Consider the following 21,052-nt stretch of genomic DNA (forward strand, 5'->3'; position numbering starts at 1 on the left):
AAAAAAAAAAAAAAAAAAAAATATATATATATATATATATATATATATACATATATATATATATATTTTTTCCCAGACATATTAGGAGTGCTTTGATAGGAGTAAGGCCATTTCTCACTGAGCAACTAAGAACAGAAGATAACCAGTTTCCTAGCTTTCTCTGAGAGAAACTTTTTATGAGCTCCCATTTGTGCAGTTGCTTCTTTTGTTCCCTCTGTAGTATACATACTTGACTTTGACCTATTTCTGCTATATACTCTGGATTCTATTTTTGGCTGCTTGCTTTCTGTTCTTAAAATCAGTTTCACACTGCAGTGTGTGTTCATTGTAGACCTAGTTTAATTTATCTGCAATGTTTAGACTCAGCTGCTTAGCTCAGATCTGCTCTCTGCTGTACTAAATTTGCCTTGCTTGTAGATTTCACTTCCATCAATCTATCAACTTGACTTGACATGTTTTAGCTCAGACTTGTGTTTCTGAATGAAGTCTTTAATTCTATCTTCTGAAGAATCGAGGCTTCATGCAACGATTTTTCTAGGCTTTTTCATCATCTTTATCACTTCATCAGCTTTACCACTGGTTCGAGCCCCCTCCTTCACTTGAATGATAATCATAACTCACCTTATGCTAAAATAGTCACCATGTAATTTTTTATCTACTTTAATGTGTTCCCCCACCTTTCTTTATTTTTGGATCGATCCTCACTGTGGAGCCCAGACTGGCCTCAAATTCTTATTATTTCATTATTCCTGCCTCAATTTCCTATGTGCTGAAATTACAGGCATGCACTATCTGCCACGCCTAGCATATTCTGGGGCAAGGGAAATGACTCAATTGCTCAAGCGTCAGTACTGGAGTTCAGAACCCAAATGCATGGTTGGTGGATATGGTGGCCCATCCCAGTCTCAGAAGGCAGAGGCAGGGGTCCCCACTGGGAACTAGCTGAATGAATAAGGTATAAAAGGCAACCAGGATGATTCCTGACATCTACCTCTGGCCTCTATACAAACACTCGCATGTACAGAACCATACCCATGTATGCCCACACCCAAGCAAATTAACATGCATACACATGCCATACATATAAAGAAAAAAATGGATAAAACCAACCAACCAACCAACCAACCAACCAACCAACCAACCAACCAACCAATCTATGCCGCTGGCTCATGTAATTAGGAGGCGGAGTTCAGGACAGTGTGTCTTTTTTGAGGCTGCTTTGTTCAGCTGGCCTGCTCTGACATAGGGATGACTACTACAAGAGAAAATGCTCTCCAAGTACTACTGAAACTCACTCACCAAGGAATCAGAAGGATGTTCTTATAAGAAAGGGAACAAGACTGGAGAAGAAATCAGTAAAGAATAAGTCACCAAAATACAAAGACGAATAAATTAAAAGCTGGTCTTTTGAAAAGACGAGTTAGGTAAGATTCTGGTAAGATCAATCAGAAAAATTGAGAAGATACAAATGATAGATGAAAGTGTTAAAAAAAAAAAACTATCACGAATAGTTTTGTTAACAAATCTGAAAATCTAGGAAGTATAAATTAAAAACTCAAATAGGCTACTAACCAAAAATAAAAAAAAAATAAAAATCATTCTTTTTCTATAACCCTAAACCCTCACAGTTTTATACATTTCTATTAAATTCCAAGGACCAAACAATCCCCATTTTGTGTGTGTGCAAATGCACAAGTGTATACTCACCTGTATGGGAATGTACAGAGGCCAGACAGTGATTTCTGGTGCTCTCCACCCCAGTTTTTGAGATGGGTCTCTCTGAAGCTGGCACTCACTGACTGGCAAGCTCCAGAAATCTGCTGGTATCCATGCCCCAGCTCGGGCTATAGGCGTGTGCTTCTACGAGGGTCCTGGGCATCTGAACTTGTGTCCTTAGGCTTGAAGCTCACACTTTCTTGACCGAGCCATATCCCCAGACCTCTCTACTTTTCTTAAGTTTATTTTTTATTTTATGTGTATAGGTGTTTGTCTGTGTACCAAGTGTGTGCCTGGTGCCTTGATCTCCTGGAAATAAAATTATAGACAGTTGTGAGCCACCATGTGGATGCTGGGATCTGAACCCTACCTAGTCCTGTGAAGAACAGTCAGTGCTCTGAATCACCAAGCCTCTTTCCAGCCCAGACCTATTTTTTTTTTTTTAATAAACTGTTATAAATAATAGAAAGCAAGGGGCATGGGAACACCTAGCTTTTTGCAAAACTAAATTTATTCTTCTAAAAATAGGAACAAGAACAGATAACTTCTGCATTTTCTTAGTCTGTATTTACCTATTTGCCATGGTTTCATCCCAGGACCAATACACCAATTATATTTTCTTACTTTTCTATATATCTGATGTTCTAGGGAGAATGCTCTTCTCAGGACTAGCCAATTCCTAAAGTAAAGGATTGCCCAGGAGCACATCTTTCATGTCAACTACCAAATCAGATGCCAAGCTCTAAACCACCTCCTCCAGCAGGCTCTTATTCTCCAAGAAGCAGTAACTAGCTATGGCCAGACAGGTCATAGGGTCCAGAGCCCACACTGCTCAAATTTGCAATTTGAAGACTATTTCCACCACCCAGCCTTGCAATTCTCATGTAAAGCACAATTAAAGACTTGGAATCACTGTCTGCCAGTGGTGGCACACACGTTTAATCTCAGCAGTGGAAGGCAGAATATAGGTGACTCTGTGACTTCAAGGCCAGCCTGGTCTACAGAGCAAGTTTTAGAACAGCAAAGACTACATAGTAAACCCTGTCTCAAACAAAAAAGAGAGATTATGGACCATACTTTTTCCTTTCTCTTTCTATCTCTAGATCAAAACTGTTGTTTCAGCTAGATGTAGGAAGGGTAATCACCTGCTTCAAGGTCAGATTGAACCACCTACAACAGTAGTTCTCAATAGTCACACATCAGATATTTACATTATAATTTATAAGAGTAGCAAAATTATATTTATAAAGTACCAACAAAAATAATTTTATGCTTGGGATCACGCATAACGTGAGGAACTGTATTAAAGGGTCAAAGCATTAGGAAGGTTGAGAACCAATTACGTAAGGAGACCTGGTCTCAAAAAACAAAACAAAAACACCCCAAAAAACAGCTTAGCCCTGGTGCTTCTACATGTGGCTCAAGTGGAGTGGTACACCGCCCCCCTCCCCCGCCAAGTAATATAATTAATATTAATCAGTTAATAGTATCAATTTCATCTCATCAGTGACCACCATAAATTAAAACCCATAGGTATATTTGGAGACTTATAAGCCTTATGTGTATGTACGTGTGCATATATGTATCTGAGTTAAGCCTAGTCATATATTAAGCATAATCCATTTGGGGGCAAGAGAGATGGCTCAGCATTGCTAAGAGTGCCTTCTAAGAGGACTCAAGTTCAGTTCCTAGAAGCTACATTAGGCAACTCAAAACCACCTGCAACTCCAGCTCCAGGGGATAAAGCACCTGCAGTCATGTGCATATACCCCCACATGGACACAGACAATTAAAAATAAAAATTAATTTAAAAAATGTCTTACTCAAAAAGGACATCAAGCAGAAATATGAGTGGCTTGATATTTGGATATGTAGTAAGATCACATGGACAGAAGAAAAATAGTACCATTCTTATTTCAATAGGTTTCATAAATGCACTTGGCATCCATGTGATTGATAAAGATGTTTGGCGACAGTGAGATAGCTCAATGGGCTAAGGCACTTGCCACCAAGCTTGGCAATTTGAGTTTGATCCCTGGGACCTACAAGGTAGGAGAGAACTGACTCCTAAAAGTTTTTCTCTGACCTCTACACTCATGACAATGTATGTACTCACAAACATAAAACAAAATAAATCAATAATAAATTAATAAAAGGGGTGGACAAATGGCTCACCAACTAAGGGCACCTGCAACTCGTCCATAAAACCTGGGTTTAGTTCCTAGTGTTCACATGGCTCACAACCATCTTTAACTCCAATTCTAAAAGTATCTGATGCTCTCTTCTGGCCTCCACAGGCACCCGGCACATATACAGACAAACATTCATATACATAAAATAAAAATAAAATCTTAAAAAAAGTTTTGCCAGAGAGGTGGCTAAGGAGTTAAGAGCACTGGCTGCTCTCCCAGAGGACCTGGATTCAATTCCCGCATCCACATGGTGGCTTAAAATGGTCTCTAACTGCAGTCCTAGGAGATTTAGCACCTTTTCTGGCTTCTGCAGGGACTGTAGGCACATGATATACAGACATACATGCAAGCAGAACATTCATTCATACACATATAAAAAATAGTAAACTATAAATTAAAAAATCTTTAATTTGATAAAGTTTATATATCAAAAGACAAAATAAATGTCAAATTTAATGAGAAAACACCTGGACATATACCCCCAAAGAAATTCTTATACATGTTAGACACGAACATGTACATTTTTTAAAAATCATCACTGTAGCAGGAAACTCAAAGTAATTTAAGTTTTACTCTCAGATGGGTAAAACAGCTGATGTGTATGTTGAAGTTAGATACAGTCTTACCTGAAAATAATGAGATCTATAATTCAAAAACCCTCTCACACACCCCAAGGGTGTTTGGGATATGGCCAAGTGGAAGATTTGCCTAACATGCATGAGGTCCTGTGTTCAACCTCCAATATGATAAATAAAATACAACTTAAGAACTACCTATATAAAGATAATGTATTACCTATCAGTCACGGCATGGTATCATTGAAGAGGAACGCAAGAGAAGAGAAGAGGAAGAGAACAAAGAGCTAAGTAAGGACAAGAGTTACGTGCAGACTAAAGATTTCAGTGTGCCTGGAAATGACGGCGTTAGTAACAGCTCAGAACAGATGTCTGCTGTGTGTCACGGCTCTTGCATTTGTTGAAGAAACCAGACAGTCACTACCGCACAGGCACGTGCTAATGAAGGATGCAGGTCTGAAATTCCACCTTACCTGCTTAATTTCTCTGAGATAAAAAGCTACAGCAAAAAGTGTAAGCAGCATAAAGGGCACTTATAAGGTCAATTCTGAATTTCTCATAATGAAAAACAGCATAGTTTTGTAGCATACAGTATAAGATGATAAAAAAGGAAAAAATCCTCAGATCATATTTTCTATATCTCATGTTACAGCAACCAAAATGAGTGATAGAAAAACAAGTTTGCCAGGCAGTGGTAGTGTACGCCTTTAATCCCAGCACTTGGGAGGCAGATGCAGGCATATTTCTGAGTTCGAGGCCAGCCTGGTCTACAGAGTGAGTTCCAGGACAGCCAGAGCTGGAGAGAGAAACCCTGTCTCGAAAAAACAACCAAAAAAAAAAAAAAAAAAAAAAAAAAAAAAAAAAAGAGAGAGAAAGAAAAACAAGTTTAATGAAAACATGTGTGTATATACACACACATACACATATATATATGTAAATGGTATCTCTTCCAACTTTAACTTACCAATAAAAAATATTCTGTATGTTTTTTTTTTCAGTTAGAAACACAAACTTATTTTCAAAAGCAACACTATAAACCATGCTGGCAACAGCTAGCACACTCAGGAGAAGAGCCAAAGGTCTTATTATCCTTCCTATGCAAGGCCAATTTTAATGAAATATACTTGGCAGTATATTTCTCTTTTTAAAGACAAGCAATAGTTTGAACCCCCTAGATAATGGCAATGACCAAGTCAGGTGTGCAGTGTGCCCAGGACAGACTTTATTAGAGTTCTGTTATAAACACGCAGTCTCTTGACACTAAAGATGTAGTTCTTGCAGATAAGGCTGGGAGGCAGGAAATGAATCTCCTCCCAAATGCTGCTTCTTATCTTTAAAGTAACCTCAAATTATTACTAAACTAATAAAGTAATTTTGCTTCAGAAAGTGATCTGATCTATTTTATTTTGAGTTCTTGATAAGTCGAAGAGTGAGATGTGGGATTATTACTTTTTGTCAGACAATAAACACTGAGACATGTCATAAAAATAAAGGAAAAGCTTTTTAAAAATGATTTCTATGGTAAAGCTGAAATAAGCAATATCAAAGCCTGTCAATATAGTATATGAAGATGTATAGTTTTGGACAAATAAAATGAATGAATTTTGTTATTTAACTGCAATTTGGAGGTAAAATATTAGCTTCTAATTAAACATTGTCAGTTAAATAGGATAAGTAAGAAAGATGCAATGAGCTTATATATAAGCCCAATAAAACAGTAATAATTCAAAAAAGTAACTACAAATATTGGTGCCTTATTTGTGAAAATAATGCTTTGGAGCTAACAACTATAGCCCAAACTGGTAGTTAAATTACATTAAAAGGCCACAAAAAGCCAGGCTACTAAATATTACCATCAAACACCAAAAGTGGGATGGAGCCAGCCCAGGAAACATAGTCACTAGTGATTAATGCTGGTAATGACTGTAACACAGAAGGCCGCCTTACTGTGTAATAACAGATACAACTTCCTGCACTTCTACCACAACTAGGCACTTAAGATAAACTACTTTTATCTTTAAAATAAACTTTAAATAGGTGGTATCACAGGCTTTCTTGTTTCATTTTGGGGACAAAGTTTCAAGATATATCCCAGGCTGGCCTCTAACGTAGGCTCTCCCTGCCTTGGGCTCTGCAGTGCTGGAATTATAGTTGTGCAGCACTGTGGAAACGGAGACAAAGAGAAATGGCACAATCATCTAAAATACCAAAGCTAGGAAACAAACTTTAAACTCTGCTACAAACCAAAAATTAATACATACGGCAGCCTCATCTTCCCCCTACTCTCTTGAAATGACACACAAACTGGTTAAATGATTGTCTTGGGGCAGAGGAGGGACTGGAATTTTGTATAGTCCTCACCAGCACAAGTGGCTAACTCAATTGTAGAATGTTTGCCTAAAATATGTCTAATATGAATTTGAGAAGGACTGAATAGGGTGGAGGTAAGAAATATTTCAAGTAAAAGAAAACAACAGTCTTCAAGTGCAAGAAGTTCAAACCTCTGAAGTAAAATGTTTACCATACCCAAGGGCAGTGATTCTCAGCCTGTGGGTCATAACCCCTTAGAAAGGCTAACATTTAAAAGAAAGAAGCCAGGTGTGATGACAAAGAACCCAAGACGTGGAGGCAGGGGGAATCATCCTTGCCCACATAGGAAATGCAAGGCCAGCCCAGACTATTCATGAAATCCTGCTACAAAAAACAAAACCAGTGGGGGCTGGAAAGATGGCTTAACGGTTAAGAGCACTGGGTACTTATTCTTCTAGGGGATATGGGTTCGATTTTCATCATCCACATGGTAGCTTAAAACTCTAAATAACTCTAATTCCAGGGGATCAGTTGTCCTCTTCTGGCCTCCTCAGCACATTTAGGTGTGCAAATAGTGCATATACATACATGCACATAAAATACAATAATTTTTTAAATTAATAAAAGATGTATTTTGTTACACTTTACAATTTAAAAACAGTTACAAATATATACCAAGACCAAGTGGGATATATGTTAGTATTTAAAAGAGTGGTCTCACTTTAGGTAAATCTATCCGTATAATCCATAATAGTAACAAATACTGGGAAAAAAAAAAACAGCAAAAAAAAAAAAATGGAGTTTAATGCCTAATACAATTTTTTTTGTAGGTTTTACAATGATAAAACTAAGAAGCAAGCACTCCTCCACCATCAAAACTTGTTTCTAAGAACACCTGTTAAAAACCCAGAAAGAAAGCCAAAGATCTCAGAAATGGAAAGAAAGAGCAAAAGAACTAGTGAAGAACAGTGGGGAAAAATTATGGGAAAGCAAGAATGAGTTATTTTCAGGTTAATGTTAATTTATCATGACAGTATGAATAAACAACAGGCTAACCATAGCCTGGCATGTTGGCAAATGCCTACTTCTAGCTACCCAAGAGGACAAGAGGACAGGGTAGGAGGATCATTCAAGTCCAAGAGTTTGAGACCAGTCTGGGTACTAAATGGAAAACCTAAGAATTTATCTCAAAACAAACCAAAACAAAGCAAGCTAAAAGGGAGAGTTCTGAAAGCCCCAAAGGAAGCCAAGCATGGAGGCAGAGCTGTGACTCTAGTACTTGGAAGGCTGAAGCAGGAGGGTCACAAGCTCACTGTTAGCCAAGCATACCTGGTGAGACCCTGTCAAAAAATAGTTAAAGTTCCAATATACTCCAAGGGATCTTAAAGGCCATATAAGTAAACAACTGAGGCAAGAGCCCACAGGGTTCTAAGCATTTTGGAACTGCCCTTGAAGCTATACAAGAGTAAAACAGAACTGTAAACTGCAGGCCTGATATAACATGAGTTAATCCACTTTGTCACAAAGTCTGGGACACTTAACTAGTTCCTAATGTTTAAGTAGGATAAATCAGTGGCTGTCATCTAAGATAACAGACTTCAGCAGCAACACATAGATCATAAATATTGCAGAATTAGTTCAGAAAAGTTACTATATGAACAGTTAAGAGATGCAGCTCAGTGATGATAGCTCTGGGTCAGGTTACCAGCAGCACACACACAAATGTAGTAATAATTAAACATTTTTAAAAACCATGGGACTAGCCGGGCGGCGGTGGCGCACGCCTTTAATCCCGGCACTTGGGAAGCAGAGGCAGGTGGATTTCTGAGTTTGAGGCCAGCCTGGTCTACAGAGTAAGTTCCAGGACAGCCAGGGCTACACAGAGAAACCCTGTCTCGAAAAACCAGAAAAATAAATAAATAAGCAAACAACAACAACAACAACAACAACAACAAACCAACCATGGGACTAGAGAGACATCTAGCAGTCATGAGCACTGTCACAACCATCTGTGACCCAGCTAGTTCCAGAGGATCCAACACCTCACACAGACATACATGCAGGTAAAACATCAATGCATATGAAATAAAAATAAGTATATTTTAAGAAGCAAACGATTCTGAGATTTTTGTGTTGCTACATTATATGACTTTAACCTCCAACTTCAGACAAAAACATAATGTACATGCAATGAACAAGATTATGTCCAAAACATGGAAAGAAATAATTTTTTTCTTTTTTCCTTTTTTTGAGACAGGGTTTCTCTGTATAGCCCTGGCTGTCCTGGAACTCACTCTGTAGACCAGGCTGGCCTCAAACTCAGAAATCCGCCTGCCTCTGCCTCCCAAGTGCTGGGATTAAAGGCGTGCACCACCACTGTCTGGCAATAATTTCTAAAGAACTAAAGAAAGTATAAGCAGAGTGTTTCATTAAACAGAGATCATAAGGGATAGAAATTACTATAAGGAAGGAGAAAGAAAGGAAGGAGGGAATGACAAAGACAGAGAAAGTATAATGCTGGAGCTGAAATATACAAACACAATACTGTCTGTCACTTTACTTCTGAAGGAAAAAAAGGAATTTTTAAAAATTTGCCAGCATGCCAACATGAATCAATTTAGCAAAAGGGACATAAATACAAACAATATTCACAAAGTAATTTTATTTATCTAGAAAACCTAAGATTAATATCGCATTCTTCCTAGGAAAAGGAATCCCTCACCCATCCACCTTCAATATCTGCATGCTCAGCTACTTCTCGCAGCTAGGATTCTTTTGTCATCTTGCCCATTTTTGTTTTGTCTTTTGTTTTTGCTTTTTTTTTAAATCTCACCCTTTTCTCTCTTTTTGCTTTGCTTTCTTCTCACTGATGGACAACAAGGATGGTTTTTAGCAAAACTACAGAACTGTTTTAAACACCTCACCATGTATGTTGCTGTTTAAGTACATTCAGTATCATGGGATTTGGTTTAGTAGCATATAAGAAAAGTCAACATTATTAGTTATTACTAAAATAATCTAAACTTCCTGGCATTTAAAAAAAAAACCTGTCATTTATTTGATCTACACAAGACACAAGCAGAGTAATAAGATATTATCAGATTGTAACTGATGAAAGCCAAAGTTACAACACTGATTCAACTCCATTATAATTCTCTGCTAGATCAAAATTTTTACATTGTCTTATCATTAACCAGCCAAACAGGCTCCAAACCAAAATGAATTAGTTTTTCATCAGAAATCAGAAATGCAGGTTTTTGATAATTTAAGAATTTTAGAAATTTAGCTTTTGTCTCCTGACTGATTGCACAGCTCAGCAAGTATTCTACCAAGCTACACCCCAGTCTTCCATCAGCTCACTGTTGTACTCCTTTTTACTCTTGGTAGGTACAACATCTCATATAAGCCAGGCTGGTCTCTAACTTTGCTTAGGTAGCCAGGGCTGGCCTTGAACTTCTAATCCTTCTACCTCCACTTTCTCTAGTGCTGCAACTACAGGCTTGTGCCACCATACTTGGCCACATTTCTTAATTCTAGTACAATTAAGTATCTTTAATCTTCCTTAGATTTTTTAGAATTGATTCTTATTATCTATGCCTCTTTTAGCTCACACTGGGCTTTAGTGTTTCTTTTATCGTATTTATTCAGTGCCTGACTCCTGGATGAAAATACCGAACACATACAGTAGTATACTATGGCTTCTGAGTGATTTTATGTATCTATATCTATATCTATCTATATGTATGTATGTATGTATGTATGTATCTATCTATCTATCTATCTATCTATCTATCTATAAGATGATGAATTTTAGCTTTCTAGTTTTAACATTACTTCAGAGTTTTGTTTTGGTCCTAAAACAACAATTTTCATCTGTATACACTATATTATGCTGTAATTCTGGATCTCACATGTACATTTTTTTCTTAGAAATAAGCATTTTAATTGGTAAGAATTAGTAAGGGTGAAAGAAAACTTTACTGAATTCAGTAAAATAAGCAAGCACTTACCATGCATAAACTTCTAAAAGGAAATTTCATGTTTAATCTGTCTTCTAATATATGGCTTTGTTCTATTAGTCATGAATTATGTTATGAAACATGCCACATTTGTTATCATGGGTACTTCTGAAAATAACCATACAGGTTGGGCATGGTAATACTGCTTGTAGTACTCAGGAGGCCAACACAGGAGGATCACATTCAAAGTCTGCCTTGGGCACATAATGAGACCCTATCACAAAAACAGAAGAGAATGGGCAGGAAGAGGGGAAAGAAAAAAGGGGAGGGAGAAAGACACAGAGAAACATGAAGACCAGAAAAGAGTCAGCAAGTAATAGGCTATTGGCCAGATCCAGCCCGCCTGTTTATGTAAAAAAAATTGTATTAGTAGACTGAAGACATGCCTCAGTGGTTAAAATTATACCTGCTCTGCAATCATAAGGACCAGAGTTCAAATCTCAACATTCATATTACAAACTAGGCATCTCTACAAACTCCATAAGCCTAGCTCTTAGGGATGTGGATACGGATGGCTGGGTCTTGCTGACTTCTAGCCCAGCTGAGAAAGACCAAGCCCCAGGTTCAGGCAGAGACCCTGTCTCAAAAGAAATGGATGGACAGTGTGACAGAAGAGGGCACCAGACACCCTCTTCTGGCCTCCACCCACATGGAGGTGTGCGCACTGAGAAAAATCAAAGACCACCTCATGAAGAAGCACTTGCTCTCAATTCTGAAAGGTGGCTGTAGTATAGACATGTAGAGACGTTTGCAGAAACTTACATTATAAAGAAAAACACGGCTGTAAGAACTAATGCCATAGCCAGGCCGTGGTGGTGCACACCAATGCAATGATCAGAAACCACTCAAACAACTGAACAGAATATCAGCACATGTGTTCCCACTTCTCTCCTCTGAACAAACCAGTAAATAATCCTAATTAGTTCTGATAGTTTTAAAAAGCCATGTAAATACAAGTACTAGACTACCATTCTTCTATCCAAAGTTAATCATGGGGCTGGGGGATGACTTAGTAGATAAAATGCTTGTAGTACAAGCACTAAGGATAGATTTCAAATCCTGGAATCCTTTCAGAGATGGATGCATCACTGTAACTCCAGTGCTCCCATGGCAAGGTGGGAGGCAGAAAGAGAATTCCTTAGAGCTAGAGAACCAGCTAACATGGTATATATATATGTGAACAACAAAGAACTTGCCTCAAATAAAGAGACAAACAAGGACCCACAAACTCACTTGTCCTCTGACCTACACACACACACACACACACACACACACACACACACACACACACACAAACAAAACTAATCCTGAATATAAGCCCTTTATCACAACAGAACTCATGTGCTAGTGCCCCCTCTGCTGGACCACTGGAGATAATAAATTTGGATCTGATGAGCTGTCAAGTAAACAAAACAAAGCTAAAGAGCAAGAGGTCTGCTTTGCAGTAGCTTTTCTCCTGCTTTAGCTAATGCTATTCCGGGGAGGGAATCCATAAAGTCTGTTTGTATGTATTCTCTAAAGCACTCCTAATTTTACAGCTGTTTAAACTGGTTATGAAAAAAGAGGTTTTGACATTATTTAGACTTCACAAATATATAAGTAATCTATTTAAGAAATTTACTTCTTAGCACAAGGATAAGCTGGAATGAACCAGACAAATGTTTTTCAGGCAAGTAGACTATGCGAGGGGCAGCTTTACACCCTGTTCATCAAGAATTAACCCGTATTTTCTTTGCCTTGGCTGGTGGGGAAGGTCCACCAATTTAAGACCAAGGTTAAGAGGAATCGAGGGCTATTTTTTTCTTGTCTTCCTCCCTACCTAAAACTCAATCTCCATACTGGCTTCAGAATCTTCTAGAATCTGGATAATCCTAGTTTTCACCAGATAATCCTGGCCCCTAGCTTCCCAAGCCCATCGTATGCCTCCATTTCTTGTTGCTTGGGTTTTCCTACTGCTCCTCTCTGGTTACCCCATTTCCTATTTGGCTTCTCCAGTCTTCCTCCACTTCCATGACCACAGTCCCCTTATGGAAGGAAGGGAGGAAGAAAGCTAAAGCAAAATGGTCCATGAACATCTCGTCTGACTCTAGGGTGCTCATTGTTCAGCTCACACCACCCCCAGTTCACAACAGAAAAGACAAGCAATAACACCAATAGTCTCATGTTGCTTTGTTTACAAAGCATGCATGCCAGGATGGTTTCATGAGAAAAGAAATGTTAAGTTACCTAAGCTTTGTATAGGCTCCATGGTAAATATTTTAAAGAATGACTTGTGCATTAAAATAAGCCACAAAAACACCAGACAATCTAATGGGAAACAGTGATGTTGCAAGAACTGCACAGTCACAAAAAAATGAGATTCCATCACTACTTGAGACCACAAACAAAAATTAACACAAAATTGGCTAAAAACTTAAAAGATAAAACTATAGAGCCCTTAGAAGAAAACACAGATGTAAAACTCTTTGGCTTTCAATTAGGCAATGTTTTTCTGAGGTATGGAACCACCACTTGCAAGAGAAAATGCTGTCCTCAAAACTGAAATTTCATCCTTCACTGCATATTATCAAGAAATTGAAGACAACCCATAAATGAGAAAAACACATTTACAAATCATATATCTAAGTAGACAGTTATAGTAGAATACATAAAGAACAATTATGGGCTGGAGAGATGGCTCAGCGGGTAAGAGCACCAACTGCTCTTCAGAAGGCCTTAAGTTCAAATCCCAGCAACCACATGGTGGCTCCCAACCACCCGTAATGAGATCTGACGCCCTCTTCTGGTGTGTCCAAAATCAGGTACAGTGTACTTACATATAATAATAAATAAATTTTGGGCTGGTGAGATGGCTCAGTGGGGAAGAGCACTGACTGCTCTTCGGAAGGTCATGAGTTCAAATCCCAGCAACCACATGGTGGCTCACAACCACCCATAATGAGATCTGACGCCCTCATCTGGTGTGTCTGAAGACAGCTACAGTGTACTTACATATAATAAATAAATAAATCTTAAAAAAAAAAAAAGAACAATTATAACTCATAGAAACAACAACCCAGTATTTAAAAAGTAGGCTAATGAGATGAACATACATTTCTTCAACATCACTGGCCATCAGGAAGATGCAAATCAAATCACAATGAGGTGCCACTAGATGGCTCTTAAGAAAGGCAGCTGGGTGAGGTGTCCTTAAATCTCAGCAATTGGGAGGCAGAAGCAGTTGGATCTTTCTGAGTCTCAAGCCAGTCAGGTCTACATAGCAAGGTCCAGAACAGCTAAAGCCACACACTGAGACCCTGTCTCAAAACAGCCAGGGTACGGTGAGGTGTTGGAACCTTTGCATTAACACTGACTGGAAAAGCCAAGTAGTGCTGCCATTCTAATAATTCTGCCAGTGTTAATAATATATAATTATCAAATAAATCTGCTAGCAACACCATTTCTAGGAATATACCCAACATAATTAAAAATATATGCCTATACAAAAATCTATATACATACAGGTGTTCCTAACTACTACTTACAATAGCCAGGAACTCATATTCATGCTGTCTTAGTCAGGGTTTCTATTCCTGCACAAACATCATGATCAAGAAACAAGCTGGGGAGGAAAGGGTTTATTCAGCTTACTTCCACATTGCTGTTGATCACCAGAGGAAGTCAGGACTGGAACTCAAGCAGGTCAGGAAGCAGGAGCTGACGCAGAGGCCATGGAGAGATGTTCCTTGCTGGCTTGCTCAGCCTGCTCTCTTATAGAACCCAAGACTTCCAGCCCAGGGATGGCACCACCCACAAGAGGCCCTACCCCTTTGATCACTAATTGAGAAAATGTCCCACAGCTGGACCTCATGGAGGCACTTCCTCAACTGAAACTCCCTTCCTTGTGATAACTCCAGCCTGTTGTCAAGTTGACACAAAACCAGCCAGTACACATACCAACTGATGAATAAATAAAATGCAGTACAATGAATTATTATTCAATAATAAAGGCTGGGAAGGGGTGGCTCAGTTGGTAATAGCCCTTGTTGTACAAGCATAAAAACCTGAGTTTGAATCCCTAGGACCCATAAAAAAAACTGAGAATGCCTGAATCCCCAGCATTAGGGAATTTAGACAAGTGGATATTGGGTGCTCAGTAGCTGGCCAGCCTAATCCTAATGGCAACCCTCCAGTTCAGTGAGAGAACTGTCTCAAGGCAGTAAGGAGAACGACAGAAAAAACATCTGACATTCTTGTTTGGCCTCTGCATGTGTGCACACAAGTGCCTAAGTCACATCATTCATACATTCAAATTAAAGTTAATTAAAAAAATAGAAGTCATGTGGGAGGTCCCAGGTTCCATCCACAGCACAGCAAGGAATAAAAAATTTAAAAATTAAAGAAATGAATTAAAAGGAGTATAAAACACTGATGCATTATAACTTTAAGAATACTTATGCTAATTTACAAGAAATCAAACAGAACATTCCCCCGCTCCCTGCCCAACTGCAAAACTCCATTTATGTGAAATGCCAGAAGACTCTACACAAACAGAAGTGAAAGGCTGCCAGGGTTTGGAGAGCAACTACAATGGGTACCATTTTCTTGTTGGGTGATAAAAACTACTATAAAATTAGATAGTAATGATTGTATAATTTTTTAAAAACCAAAGAACCATATAATGCAAAAAGATGAAATGGGCTGGGGCTACCAAACCTGATAACCCAGAACTCACGTGGAAAGTGGGAACCCTCTTCTACAAGTCGCCCTCTGACTACCATACAAGCACCACGGCACATACAATCATACACCCACACATACACTAAATAAATATAATTTAAGTTAAAATAGACGTATATGGCATGTAGACTATATCTCAGTATTTTCTTAAAAAGGGAAACTGGGTCAATAAGGTGCTTCTCAGATAAAAGTGCTTGCCACACAGCCTGAAAAAAATGGGATGTGGTGGTACAAGTCTGTGATCCAGCCTCTTATGGGTAGATAAGACACAAACACAGAAGGAATGGTCCAGGTCAGCTCCACAGACTACATGGAGACAACAACTCTCCACAGTTGTCCTGACCTGCTCACATGCACCTGGCATAGAAATGCTCACACACATCAATCTTAAAGGAGAGGCAGGCACAAAGAGATGGCCCAGAGGATTAAGGTAACTGTCACCATGCCTGAGTTTGATCCCTGGGGTTGTCACAGCAGGAGAATCAACCGTCCTAAAAGGTGTCCCATGAGTGACACACATGTGGCATGGCAAGAATGTGTCCACTCATATATACATACAAAAAAAGTTGCAAAGGAAACTTCAAAAAATCTTATGAAAAATCTGGGTGGTGGTGGCACATGCCTTTAACCTCAACACTTGGGAGGCAGAGGCTGGCAGATTTCTGAGTTCAAGGCCAGCCTGGTCTACAGAATGAATTCCAGGACAGTCAGCTACACAGAGAAACCCTGTCTCGAAAAACCAAAATAAATAAATATTCTATAAATAATTCTAAAAATGCATGTACATTTCCAATGTACTGAAAAACCCACATGTTGTAGATCAACCGTCTTCTCCTATCCCATGCTAAGCATAGGTACCTCACACACTTAGAGGCTGCCTCAGCAGGTGAAGGTGCTACTGCCATGCCTGACAACATGCAACACTCAACTCCAGGATCCTGCGTGACGAGGGAAAGAACTGACTTTCCCCAGTTGTCCTCTGACTTCCGTGTGTGTGTCAGTGTCGTGGTACACATGTGCCCACATACAAAATAAATTTAAAATAAACCCTTAACACCATCTTGTTCTCTGGGCTGCCTGTTTCTACTGAGAGTCTATTTGTTCCCTTTGCTTCCCATTAGCTTAGGAACCAAAGCTTAGATCTTCATCTCCTATCTGAACTACCATACAAGACCCTTGACTCTTACCTTCTCCCCAAACTCATTTCTCTGAGACAATGTCTTATTATACCTATGGCCCAGACTGGCTTAAAACTCTTGATTCTTCTCTCCTTTTGTGCTTCACAATTTGAGAGTTATCTTCTCAAGATAAACTAAAACTGGGATGGCATCACTAAGCAAACTAGAAACACAGTACTTAAAAACTACTTACGTATGTGGAGTGGACATTTCATACAAACAGTGCAAGATATTCCACAATCTGGCCCCAACCTGTTAAAGCCTCACAGCCACATTTCTTTGCTCTACACAGTCTCTTATCTAAACTTAGCATTCCACAAATATGCCTTATACTTTATGCTCTTTGTTCCCTCTCAACTGAAATGATCTCCACCTTTTTTAAATCAAATCTACACCAGCTTTGAAATAATTATTAAATAATTGTTAAAATGCTTATTCCTGCCTGGTATTTCTTCAGCAAAATGAGTGACTTTTGTCCTCTATATTTCACTAACATTTTAAAGCTCTATTATCAAAATAAAGCAAGAAAGAAAAATGGGAAGAAAAATGTAGGTTTGAGAATCTGATAGACCTGTGCTCAAATGTTACTACTGCATCTATTTGCTTGTGTGTGTGTGTGTGTGTGTGTGTGTGTGTCCCCACACGGGGGCCACACAAGTGGAGGTCAGAGGACAAACTGAGAGTCAGTTCTCTCCCTCCACCCAGAAACTGAGCTCAGGCTGCCAGGGTTGGTGGGGGCAATTATTGTCTGAACCATCTATCTGTCTCCTGAGTTCAAGTCACGATCTTGCCGTTTACTTGCATGGACTAGTAATGGAAAAATTCCCTAACCTATTTGGATTCTAACTTCATCAGTAAAATGAAAGTAATACATATATCACAGGGTAATTGTGAAGATCAAAGTACAGTATGCACACAAAAATCCTCAGTAATTTTTCTTTCCAAATTTTGGTCTGCCTCAGTGTTTGCATGCATCTCTATCAATGAACTCTAAACTGGTTGAAAGCAACATTATGCATAGCCTTTAGTTCACAATAGAATTAGATCCTAAAAAGCCTAGCTAGGTATCCTAAGTAACAAATACATTTAATACTGCTAGGTACTAAAATATAGGCCTTTAATCCTGCACTCAGAAGGCAGATGCAGAAGCAAGTGGAGCTTTGTGAGTCCAAAGCCAGTTTGGTCTACACATTAAGTTCCAGGCCAGCTAGGGCACTGGTATTTAAGTGTCTATAAAGAGTGTACCAAACTATCTAAAAATAACTAAGTTTACAGGGAGTCATCTTTAGTCATACAGAAAATAGCAGTTGAATGCTCTTTAAAACAGTACTTTTGAAGGGTCTGTAAAGATACTCCAAAACCACTGTTCTGACAAAGGTGAAGACAAATTCGCAAGCAGTTGTTAAAATACACTACTAATGCAAGAGTTAAAACATAGGTCCTCTTACCTCATCATCATCAGAATCATTCCCAAACACTGATGGTTTTTGTAAAACTCGGTGCAACGGCTGTGTTTTCTTTGGCAAAATAAGCCCATACCTGCATATTTTTTTTTTTTTTTGAAATAGAAATCACACCATTATCTTTAAATGTTAGAAACATAATATATCCACTAGTTTTTTCTTATGAATTTCCCAAATCAAAACATATCATACAACCTATGAACACATAATGGACTTTGCAATGATCTCGAAATTCTAATGTCATGATTTTACAGTTGTTATTATTTGTCTACCTGGGCCAAACTCAAACATTTTCACTAAAGAAGAAAATGAAAACTACAGCCATGTTTTAGATAGTGAAGTGACAATAATCCCAAACAGGCTAGTGGCTTTGCAAACTTGCTAAACACCAAAATGTTCTAAACTGTCCTCTGATTTTTCCCACTTCTGTGTATTCACACAGCTCCTAAGATCTTGAAAGAATTAACTAAGAAACCCAAGTAGAAATCCTGGCAAGTTCCCATTCACTTATTTGGCTCAACTGTTTTTGTCTGTGAGCAAGTCACCATGGGAAAAGTTCCCATCACCGTCCACTGAGCTCATTTGCTTTGTCTTAGCGCCTCTGAGAACCATCACCAGATTTTAATACATTTCGTTTCTCAAGATTTTGGCTTTAAAATGCAGAGGCCACGGGACGCCCAAGAATAAATTTCCAGGCAGGTAAACACTATTTGTGTCTTTCGCGGCAGCGTACACCAGTTTCCAATACGCCTATCCTTTTCTGTGGCTTCTCAGCACCACACTCCTAACACCAGAAGGGAGGTTGGGCGGCAGGCCTTGCCTGAGTTCCTGCCAGGGAGAAAAACAAGGAGTTTCTCTTCTCAGTGCCCCTGAGCGCATCCAACCCGGAGAAACTCAAGCGCGGGGTAGGAAGCAAGACTGAGGGGCCTCAGACCGAGCTTTTGGAAAATAGAAAAGTCTCGCTCTCTGCCCCTCAGCCTAACTTCCTTTATTTCCTCACAAGTTTCTCAAACTTCGGGCTTGCATCCTGGAAAAATGTAGGGACGGGGATGAGGAACCTATGTGGCTGGGGATTCCTCGCCTTCTCCCGCCTCTAACCCTGGCGGGGGGTGGCCCTGCACTTCCGGCGGCCGCAGACGCCTCAGCCTAAAGACTCAGTATTCCTGGCTTCTTACTGCCCAGTCTGACCCTAACTGCCCCAGCACTCACTGCCTGCCCGGGATCGCCATCTTGTTCCCGTCTCCGCTGGACGTGGTCGACACGGATGTGACGTGACGCTAACGCCGACGTGCATACGCACACTTCCGGCCCCGGAATTCGCTTAGCCGCTGGGTCTCGCCCTGAAATCTACCGACTTGTTTTGTTTCGGAGCCGACTTGTAGTCTTAAAGTCGACGCGGGGAGGGAGACGACCAAATTCTAATCCAGAGAGGCTCGTGGACCGCGCTTCTGGGACGAGCCGCGTCACTGGGGATAGTGTTAGGATCACGTCCAACCGCGACAACCTGCTGAATCCGGACAGAGTCGGAGTGGGCGCCAGTCATCTGAATTTAATGAGTTTCAAAACAGCTATTTGTTTTCCTTCTGAGATGCTCAGTGGAGCTGGCTCCGGATGACTTAAAAAACGAAAGGCGAGACGGGCTGTGATGGCGCACGCCTTTAATCCCAGCACTTGTGAGGCAGAGGCAGGCGGATTTCTGAGTTTAAGGCCAGCCTGGTCTACAGAGTGAGTTCGAGGACAGCCAGGGCTACACAGAGAAACCCTGCCTCAAACAAACAAATAACCCCGAAAGGCAGTAGAACTTCAATGTGAAGTGATCGTTTTATTCAAATCGGATCTTGCTATATAATCGTGACTGTCCTAGAATTCAAGATCTTCCTGCCTCAGCTTTTGGAATGCTGGAAATGCAGCCCCCCGCCAAGAACTGACATTATTTTAACAGTGCCAATGTTGGAGACCATCTTGCTATATTCTGCCTCAACCTTCTAAATGACAGTAATTCATCACAAGTGTGCCACCCTATTTTAAAAAACAAAACAAAACCTGGCCACATTTCATCTGTGCATCCACCAATCTGAACTAGTGTAGAGGTCTGGGAATTACCATACAAACCACTCAGACACCGATCTCGGTCTAATAGGGATTAAACATCACACCCCAAGAATGAAAGATCAAGGCCACAGACCAAACTCCGGAGCTGACTGTGGAACTGAGTTAAGATCCTATAAGGCTTTTTCTTTTTTCTTTTTTTTTTTTTTTTTTTTGGATTTTTTGAGACACGGTTTCTCTGTGTAGCTCTGGCTGTCCTAGAACTCACTTTGTAGACCAAGCTGGCTTTGAACTCAGAAATCCGCCTGCCTCTGCCTCCCAAGTGCTGGGATTAAAGGCGTACACCACCACCCCTCGGCTCCTATAAGCCTTTTAAGCCTAAAATCCATAAACATCTGTCCAAGTTACTCCACCAATCAGGATTTAGAGATAGGCGATTTCACTAGAAGCATTTTTTTTTTTTTTTTGGTACACTTATTCTGTTCTCGTTGGTTGAGATATTCAACTGTAGTAGGGGACTTGCCTAGCATTCATGTCTTAACTTGTCAACCAGGACATCAGTTATCCATGTACATATTTCTTTCTACCAAGTAGGATGTCAGTTCACAAGGATGGCTTAGGTAGGATCTTAAACTTTACTCAACCCCTGCTCAAAATGGAAGTTTTATTCCAAATGGCTTCTTATGTTGGGGTCCATCCCAGGAGCAGCTTATAAAAGCAAAAATCATATGCATGTGCTCATGTCTGGGTCGAAGCTTATCGTGTGGCTAACTATACAAAGCAGTTCTAACTGATTGTGATTGGTTTTCAAGAACACCAAGCACAGAACAC

General features: G+C 39.7%; 1 protein-coding gene across 1 annotated transcript in view; it reads right to left on the reverse strand.

Moving 5' to 3' along the window:
* The window catches only part of Nsrp1 (nuclear speckle splicing regulatory protein 1), a gene marked incomplete at its 3' end in the record, with an annotated part of 28,998 nt that extends 9,519 nt beyond the window's left edge, over positions 1-19,479 (reverse strand). The window contains exons 1-2 of the mRNA XM_031354044.1: positions 19,382-19,479; positions 18,158-18,248 (exon numbers count right to left, since the gene is read on the reverse strand). Of these exons, the coding sequence (XP_031209904.1) occupies positions 18,158-18,248; positions 19,382-19,401 (111 nt within the window). The remainder of the gene's footprint in view (positions 1-18,157; positions 18,249-19,381) is intronic.
* Between the last annotated feature and the right edge of the window lie 1,573 nt (positions 19,480-21,052).

The sequence above is a fragment of the Mastomys coucha genome, unplaced genomic scaffold, assembly GCF_008632895.1.
Source record: "Mastomys coucha isolate ucsf_1 unplaced genomic scaffold, UCSF_Mcou_1 pScaffold5, whole genome shotgun sequence".
Lineage (NCBI taxonomy): Eukaryota > Metazoa > Chordata > Mammalia > Rodentia > Muridae > Mastomys > Mastomys coucha.